Source organism: Alligator sinensis, unplaced genomic scaffold, assembly GCF_000455745.1.
Source record: "Alligator sinensis unplaced genomic scaffold, ASM45574v1 scaffold650_1, whole genome shotgun sequence".
NCBI classification, from domain to species: domain Eukaryota; kingdom Metazoa; phylum Chordata; order Crocodylia; family Alligatoridae; genus Alligator; species Alligator sinensis.
In genome coordinates this window covers 539391-549128 of record NW_005842674.1, presented here as the reverse complement: position 1 = coordinate 549128, position 9738 = coordinate 539391, and the positions used below count along the sequence as shown (strand labels likewise).

Sequence of the window (9738 nt, the reverse complement as noted above, 5' to 3'; positions counted from 1 at the left end):
GCGGGCAGGTGGGCGGGCGCAGTGAGGTGGGCGGCTCAACGCAGGAGCACCCCCTACTGGCCTGCCACACATGGTGCTAGAGGTGGGATCTGAATACCCTGCTGTATTTGAGGCATAATTTGGGAAAAGGAATAGAGTCACTGAAATCCCTTGAGCAAACAATTTCCAATTTGGCATCGGGTCGACTGGATAGGATAGAGAGTCAGGATGGAGGATGAATATGTCCGGATGACTGTGCCCGAACTGAAAGAACTGGCAAAAGAGAGAGGCCTTCACGCGGAGAGGGCTAAAGATGGAAGAGCTGGTTAAACTCTTGTGCACCAGCAAGTCAGAACAAAAATCAGCTTCACACTCGTCAAGTCCTGAGTCCGACCCAGGAGCACACTCCCGCTCGTCAAGCCCAGAGGCCGCCGAAAGATCACCCTCTGAGGGGGAGCGGCAGAGACTCCATGAGGTGGAGTTAAAAGAGCTGCAGCTGGAGGAGAAGAGGATGGAGATGGAGGCAAAAAAGCTGGAGGCCCAGCACGAGAAGGAGCAACGACAGCTAGAAGAAAAAAAGGATGGAGCTGGAGGAAAAAAAGCTGGAGCTTGAGCAGAAAAAGCTGGAGGCTCAGCTCCATCTGCAGACCAACGGGGGAAACGCGAATCCTCCGCAAGCATCCGGGGAACACCCCAAACTGGACGTCTCAGCCTTCGCTCGCTACCGAGAGGGAGACGATCCTCTGGTGTTCCTAAGCAACTTCGAAAGACAAGCCCAGAGGTGTAAGGTGCCGGAGAAAAAGATCATGATGTACTTGTCTGCTCTGGTAGAAGGCGACATGGCGGTGGTCCTGAACAGCCTGCCCTCAGATGCAGCTGGTGACTATAATGCCTTTAAAGCTGCAGTGTCTAAAAGGTTCAAGTGAGGACCGGACTATTTTCGGAAAAAATTCCGGAATACGCGCCCACAACCCGGAAAGTCATTGACTGATTATGTGGCCCTGTTGGATGACACATACCTTAAATGGTTAGCCGAAGCCAAGGCTGACACTTTAGAAAAGTCACGGCAGTTCATGGTGCTGGAACAATTCTATTTTTGGTGTCCGAGAGAGGTTAAGACCTTGGTCAGGGACAGGGACCCCAAAAATGCTCACAAGGCCGCTGAAATTGCAGACCGACTGTTGCTAAATGATGAGAAGTCTCCCTACTCTGGGAAGGAACAAAAAGGGTCCCAAAGAGGGGGGAAGGGAGGCCCAGATCAAAAAGGGGAAAGAGGGCCACCTCCTGCCGAGCGCCAGGCGGCCCCAGATTCGGACAGACCACCCAATTCGGAGAAGAGGGGGTGCTATAACTGCGGGGAGCAGGGCCACATCAAGCCCAACTGCCCAAAGCTAAGCACTAGACCCAGGCCCGTCAAGCATGCAACAGCCGTGAGCAGTGAGGGGGAGGGCCGGAGCCACTCTGAGGGGACTGTCTGTTGCTACAGGATCACAAACTCAGAGGAGGTGATGGCCCCCCACTGGACCATGATCACGGTAAAGGAGAGGACCCTTGTGGGGGAACTGGACTCGGGAGGCACCCCAGGGAGGCACTCGGAGCCTGGACGGTGGTCAGGCGCAGGGAGGTGGGCGACTCAACACAGGAGCGCCCCCTACTGGCCCGCCACACCCAGAAGGTATCCACCAGAACCAGGGCTGCTTGGGCTAGCATGGTGGAGGCTCCCCAGGTACAATTGGGGAACAGATACAAGGCTCTGGCAGCCTTGGAGGAGAAGGACGAAGGGGATGCCTCCAGTGGGGAGAGTGCCACTCCACACATGACACAGATGGTGCAGAGTGGGTGCACCAGGAGGAAGAAATGCTGGGTCCTCATTATCGGGGATTCCATCCTAAGGGATCCCAGCCTACATTCAACCCTCAGACCAGTACCCCATGGTTCTTATCCATGTGGGAACAAATGACACAGCCAGAGGCAACCCAGATGGCATCATGAAGGACTTCAAGGCCCTGGGGACGAAGCTCAAGGAGGCAGGGGCACAGGTGGCATTCTCCTCTATTCTCCCAGTGCGTAGACGTGGACAGAGACATGAGGCCTGCATTGGCGAGGTTAACCAGCAGCTACGGAGTTGGTGCTACCAGGCAGGCCTCGGGATCCTGGGTAACGACCCACACTTTTGCGCAGGAGGCATGCTTGGGTGGGATGGGCTACATCTCTCCCCTAAAGACAAGCATGTCTTCAATTTCAGGTTGGCTGATCTCATATGGTGTGCTTTAAACTAGCTTCACTGGGGGATGGGGCCACAGGACGATACGAGGACACCTCCCATCCAAGACAGGTGATGTGCACAAGGAGTACCTAGGTAAATGGCAGGGGTCCGGATAGTCCTGAGAATTGGGGGTGGTGCACGCACCAATTCAAGGCCTTATATGCCTCTACACTAATGCTCATAGTATGGGGAATAAGCAGGAGGACCTCGCCCTCCAGATAGCTAGTACAAACCCAGACATAGTAGGGCTCACAGAAACCTGGTGGGATTCATCCCATGACTGGGCGGTAAACATTAGGGGCTATAGGCTATACAGGTGGGATAGAATGGGGAGGAAAGGTGGGTGTGTGGCGCTTTATGTCAAAAAGTAATACACATCCTCAACTAGCAGGATGGAGTCAGAGGAGGGGCAGGCTGAAGTGCTCTGGGTCAGAATACAGCAGGGGTCATGGGGAAAAGGACTTAACGGTGGGGGTCTACTACAGACCACCCAACCAAGGGGAAGAGCTGGACCATGAATTCTCAGGTCAGCTTGCGGAGGCACTTAAGGCAAGGGATGTTGTCATCATGGGTGATCTAAATTACCCAGACATCTGCTGGGAGGAGCAGTCAGCCAGGTCTGACCGCTCGCAAAGATTCCTAGCTGAGTTGCAGGACCTCCACCTAACCCAGGAGATGCACAGTCCCACCAGGCAGAATGCCCTGCTGGACCTGGTCCTGGCTACAGGAGATGACCTGGTGAGAGGACTCCAGGTTCTTGATCACCTGGGTGACAGTGATCATTGCCTTCTGGAATTCACCATCCAGCGCAGGGTAACAAGGGCCTGCAGCAAGGCAGTAGACCTTGACTTCAAGAGGGCCAACTTCAATGAGTTGAGGAGATTGGTAGAAGGGGCACTGAGGTCCCAGAGAGTAGGGGAACTGGGTGTCCAAGATTAGTGGCCATTCCTTAAGGAGACAGTACTCCAAGCCCAAGGGGTGACAGTCCAAACAAGAAAAAAAGGGGGCAAGAGTGCTCAAAATCCCCCTGGCTCACCAAAGGCATTCGGGAATGCCTGAAAGCTCCCCTGGCTCACCCAAGGCACTCAGGAATTCCTGATTGCCAAAAAGGAGGTGTACACCCAATGGAAGGGAGGGGCTATCACCAAAGTCGAGTATACCTCCATCTCTCATGTCTGTAGGGGGGCTGTTAGGAAAGCTAAGGCAGATCCAGAACTAGGGCTAGCATCAAGGATCAAGGATAACAAAAAGTCCTTTTTTAAATACATAGGGAGTATGAAGAAGGCACCGAGTAACTTGGGGCCACTGCAGGATACTCTTGGCAATCTGGTGGTTGCACCAGAGAAAAAAGCAGACCTTTTTAACAATTTCTTTGCCTCTATTTTTTTGTGCAGAGACTGGGACTCCCCCACTGAGATTCAGGATGGACTCAGGAGAGACTCTGACAGGCCTAGGGTCAGGGAGGACTGAGTTAGGGAACTTCTGTAGGTGCTGGATATGTTCAGATCAGCGGGTCCAGATGCTCTCCACCCCAGGGTTCTGAGGGAATTGGCAGGGGTTATCAAGGGGCCTCTGGCATGGCTTTACAAGCACTCGTGGTGCTCTGCCAAGGTGCCAGAGGACTGGAAGAAGGCCAATGTGGTCCCCATTTTCAAAAAAAGGAGAAGGGAGGAACCGTGCAACTGTAGGCCCTTTAGTCTTACTTTGATCCTGGGGAAGCTCTTTGAGAAAATTATCTAGGAGCACATCTGTGAAAGGCCAGCAGGGGGGAGGATGCTCAGGGGCAACCAGCATGGGTTCATTAGAGGCAGATCATGTCGGACCAACCTGATTGCCTTCTACGATCAGGTCACAGAATCATTGGATGCAGCTGTTGCAGTGGACGTAGACTTTCTGGACTTTAGGAAGACCTTTGACACTGTCTCCCAACCCATTCTCATTAAAAAATTAGGTGACTGTGGCATTGATGCCTACACAGTCAGATGGGTCACAAATTGGCTGGAGGGCCACACCCAGAGAGTGGTGATGGACAGGTCATATTTCACCTGGAGGGGTGTGGGCAGTGGGGTCCCCCAGGGCTCGGTCCTTGGGCCCACACTGTTTATTAGTTCAGTATTAGTATTTATCTCTTTATTAGTGATTTGGTTGAGGGGGTGAAAAGCACCCTGTTCAAATTCACTGACAACACCAAGATCTGAGGTGAGGTGTGCACACTAGAAGGAGGGACAGGATACAGCTGGACCTGGACAGGTTACAGGGGTGGGCGAATGTTAATAGGATGGGATTCAATACTGACAAGTGCAGTGTCCTGCACTTGGGCAGTAAGAACCAGCAGCAGACCTACAGGCTGGGGAATTACCTTCTCAAAAGCACAGAGGCAGAAAGAGATCTTGGAGTCATTATCGATTCCAAGATGAACATGGGCTGACAATGCAAGGACGCAGTCAATACGGCTAACCGTACCTTGTCGTGCATCCACAGGTGCATCATGAGCAGGGCCAAGGAGGTGATCCTCCCCCTCTGTGCAACACTGGTCAGGCCGCAGGTGGAGTACTGCGTCCAGTTCTGGATACTGTGCTTCAGGAGGGATGTGGCATCATTGAAAGGGTCCAAAGGAGGACCACTCACATGATCCAGGGACAGCAAGGCAGATCCTATGAGGAGAGGCTACGGGACCTGAACCTGTTCAGCCTTCACAAAAGAAGGCTGAGAGGGGATCTGGTGGCTGTCTACAAACTTACCAGGGGGAACTAGTGGGGAATAGGAGAGACCTTGTTCCCCCAAGCACCTCCTGGAGTAACAAGGAAGAATGGCTTAAATTGTTAGAGAGTAGGTTCAGGGTGGACATTAGAAGACACTGCTTCACAGTCAGGGCAGCTAGGGTCTGGAACCAGCTTCCAAGGGAAGTGGTGCTGGCTCCTTCTTTTGGGGCTTTAAGAGGAGGCTTGATAACTACCTAGCTGGGATCATTTGAGCCCAGTTTTTTTCTCTCCTGCCCAGGGCAGTGGGTTGGGCTTGAAGATCTACAAGATCCCTTCTGACCCTATGTCTATAAATCTATGAATCTATAACAGCAAGTCAGCAGGAAGCATCTCTATTGCCTGTGCCATCCTCAGGACTCAGGATTTGTCCCAGAGATTTAAAGATTTCCTTTTCTTGTCTGAAGCCATTGAAAACCCAAGTGGGCACTGGCTTTTGGGCTGGTCACCATTTCCTCACTCTGAAAGTGACTTAGTTACAGAGAAATTAAAGAGAAGCAACACGATGCTCCAAATCCTCCACACACATGCAGTTGTGTGCACAGTGCTGAAATCTAAGTTGCTATAAAATTCGTTGAGCTGTAACCACCTTCTATGTTAAATCCCTTTGTGATCCTTACTGATTGTTCCATTCTAGGAAGGGGATAGGCAAGAGGCAAAATGGGAACTCCTGCTTTTCTGCCAAACCTTGTCCATTTTGCTACTCATCTCCCTATACTTCTCAATTAGTCTGTTTTGTCAACCTGTCCCATCCTCTGACACACCCAGACTACGACCTCTGCGTAGGACCTGTCTTTGTTGTTATAGCCTGAACTAGTTGCAGTACAATGGGGTTCCTCTGGCCACATAATGCAAGAAATAATCCTTGACAAATGGTGAAGAACCACCATAAAGAGGAAAATCAGGGCAAAGACTATCTAGAATCACATAAACATAGAAAATGAGGGTTGAAGGGACCTCAGGAGGTCACAACTTGTCCAACACCCTGCTCAAAGCAGGACCAGCCCCAACTACATCATCCCAGCCAAGGCTTTGTCTAACCAGGTTTTGAAACCCTCCAAGGATGCAGATTCCACCACCTCTCTGGGGAACCTGTTACAGTGCTTTACTACCCTCCTTGTGAGAAAAATCTTCCTAATACCTAACCTAAATTTCTTATGCTGCAACTTGAACCCATTGCTCCTTGTTCTGTCATCTGCCACCGCTGAGAACAGTCCAGCTCCATCCTCTTTCGAACCTCACTTTAGGAACTTGAAGGCTGTGATCAGTGATGTACCATGGGTCTCCAGTGCCCGGGGGCCAATGCTTGCATTTGCACCCCGAACCCCCTCTTTTGCACCGGGAACTCCTCCACTCCTTCTCCCAGACTTGTTTGGTTACCTGTTTTGGCCAGGAATGAAATGAAAGACCTGGCACAACTGATGCAGGGGGAGGCGTGGAAGCTGGAATTTCCAGTCAAGACAGGTAAGCAAACACCTAACCCGTGGGATGGGCAGGCAGATTAAACAACAAATGCAGCCACCACCCATGCAATAAGAACTCTGAAGGGCCTGGCCAGCCACCCCTGCCCCCAGGCTGGCACCCAGGGGCTATAGCTCCGTCCCCCCACACTGTCAGTCCACCAATGGTTGCTATTAAATCCTCTATCAGTCTCCTCTTCTCTTAACTAAATAAGCCCAGTTCCTTCAGCCTCTCCTTATAAGTCCTGTCCCCCAGCCATCCAACCATTTGTGTTGCCCTCCGCTGGACTCTCTCCAATGTGTCCATATCCTTTCTGTTGTGGGGGTTAATAGAGGGGAAGAATACCTTCCCTCGATCTACTGGCAACACTCCTACCAATGCAGCCCAGGATGCCATTAGCCGTCTTGGCAACAAGGGCACACTGCTGGCTCCTGTTCAGCTTTTTGTCCACTGTCACCCCCAGGTCCTTTTCTGCAGAGCTGCTGCCCAGCCCGTCACCCCCAGCCTGTCCCAGTGCATGGGATTTTTCTGTCCTAAGTGCAGGACTTTGCCCTTCTCCCTGTTGAACCTCATGGGATTTCTTTTTGTTCAATCCTCCAATTTGTCTAGGTCAATCTGAATCCTAGCTCTACCCTCCAGCATATCTACTACTCTCCCCAGCTTCATGTCATCTGCAGACTTGCTGAGGGTCCACATTATGCCATCTTCCAGGTCATTGATAAAGACATTGAACAAAACCAGCCCCAGGACCGACCCCTGGGGGACTCCACTTGATACTGGCTTCCAAGTAGACATTGAGCCATTGATAACTACCCTCTAAGCCTGATGCTCCAGCCAGTTTTTATCCACCTTACTGTCCATTTATCAAGCCTGTACTTCCTTAGCTTGCCTGGGAGAAGTTTGTGGGAGACCATATCATAAGCCTTGTTAAAATGAAGTTACATGACATACACTGGTCTGCCCATATCCACAGAGCCAGTCACCTCATCACAGAAGGCAATCAAATTGGTCAGGCATGACTTGCCACTGGTGAATCCATGCTGATGGTTCCTATACACCTCCTTCTCCTGCAAGTGCTTAGAAATGGATTCCTTGAGGATATGCTCCATTATTTTTGCAGGCTGTTATTTTCTTACATTTTAAGTGAGGCTGACTGGTCTGTAGTTTCCTGGATCCTTCTTTTTCCCTTTCTTAACTATGGGCACTATGTTTGCCCTTCTCCAGTCATCTGGGACCTCTCTTGATCACCATGAGTTTTCAAAGATGATGGCAATCACATCAGCCAACCCCCCCCCCCCGCCCACCTCATCAGCAACCTTTGGCCCCATGAACTTGGACATGTCCAGCTTTTCTATGTAGTCCCTAACCTGTTCTTTCTCCACTGTTGGCTGCTCACTTCCTCCCCAAACTCTGCTGGCTGCTGCAGTAGACTGGGAGCTGACCCTGCCTGTGAAGACCGAAGAAGGAAAGGCATTGAGCACTTCAGCCTTTTCTGTATATTCTATCACAAGGTTGCCTCCCCCATTCAGTAAGGAACCCACACTTTGCCTGATCCTCACCTTGCTACCAGCATGCTTATAGAAACCCTTCTTGTTACCCTTTACATTCCTTGTTAGCTGCTACACCAAATGCACTTTGGCCTTCCTGATTTCATCCTTGCATGCCTGAGCAATGTTCTTATATTCTTTCCTAATTATTTATTAGACTGTCCTCTATAGTGATCATGTTCATCCCATTGTAATGGGGTTGGGGAGGTGACAGGGATCCCACAGGACTGACCTAAGTCTGTAAGTCAGGGAGCTGAGGGCTAATGAGCACAGGGTAGAGCCTCAATTACAAGTCAGGCTCTCTGCCATCAGAGCAGAGCAGGGTCTCTCTCACCTGAAGATGGTTCCAAATATTGCATTGATTTTTTCATAGATGGGTTGAGCCAGGCCATTGTTGATATCTAGGCGAGTGTCAGTCCGGGATGCATACATGCCATTCTTCAGGCACAAGGCTTTCAGGGTCTGGTGATAACCTTGTCTTCCCCGGGTACGCTACATCATTGGAAACATGACCATGATGAAGTGGGTGTGGTAGGGATTAGGAAGACAACGGAGTGGGGAACGGGGAAGAAAAAGAATGACATTACATTACATGGCACCCAGAAACTCCCATCAAAGGTCGAAGCTCCACTGTGCCTGAGTTTCTGAGTATTGCCCCAAAGATTTTCTTGGTATTTTCTCTAATAACTGCTTCATAAAAAATGCACAAACAGTGCTTTGAATGGAAACCCTTTTAGCTGCAGAGTGATGATCACTCTCCCTCCTCCTCCTCAACTCTCTGTCCCAATAAATCTTTCATTCTGTTTATGCAACATGGAACAGCTTTAATAGGAGTAGCAGGATGTGCCCCCTCAACCCATCTTGCTCCACAAGAATCTACCACACTCTTTTGAGATGTGGGAGATATGAGTTTGAAGACCTTCAGGCAGAAGAGGAAACTAGAACCAAGTCTCCCCTCCAACCCCCGAGCAATGTGCAAAGGGAAGGCATGCAGTGTCTCTTTCCCCCACTTCTGTGCTCTGAAAGAAAATCAGCAGCTCCCAGTGCATATTGCAGAGAGCCTGCTTCTTTACTTGTACTGTGAAAAAAGTCTGACTGGGGAGAACATCGTCCCACCTCTTTGTCCTGATTCTACCTACTGAAGCATAAGAGCAGAATGTGGCCCTTTACTGATGAAAGTAAAGGAGCGAGTTTGGTCTGGATTCCAGCAGCCTTACTCATTAACTATCCCTTTGCCCACCCAAGGAGGTTGACCCAAACCCCATGGGGTGGCGGGGGGGGTTGTTATGCAGCATGAGAAAGCCTTTTCTCCATGGCTCTTTTTAAGCCTTACTCAGTCTTTTTGGCTCCTCCTAAGAATGCTACTTAAGATAAAAACAAATGAACCTTTATTACAAACTTAAATTTCTTTAAACCAGCTGAAAATAGCCCTCAACAGATAATGGGCTACCTTCATTGAGTATAACCTGACCAAATCTGTGGGATATTTACCCTGAATGAATTAATGGGGTTGAATGAATATTTACTCCATGCTGGCAAAGAATGTATTGGCAAATAACTGGTACTGACAAACATTCAGGACCCTTCTCTAAATCATGGCACTTTGCAGAAAGCACCATGTGTTACAATCCTCCCCTGACCCAACAGACATTCACCAGTTGGTTCTGGGAGGGGGGGAGTGATCAAGCTCTACTTTAGAGGCACTCAAGCCTGAGTAGTCCACCTG

The 9738-nt window shown here is 50.3% G+C and overlaps 1 protein-coding gene across 1 annotated transcript in view; it reads right to left on the bottom strand.

Moving 5' to 3' along the window:
- The window catches only part of LOC102381426 (nuclear GTPase SLIP-GC-like), a 54231-nt gene that overhangs the window by 9363 nt on the left and 35130 nt on the right, over nucleotides 1-9738 (bottom strand). The window contains exon 14 of the mRNA XM_014524814.2: nucleotides 8347-8504. Within this exon, the coding sequence (XP_014380300.1) occupies nucleotides 8347-8504 (158 nt within the window). The remainder of the gene's footprint in view (nucleotides 1-8346; nucleotides 8505-9738) is intronic.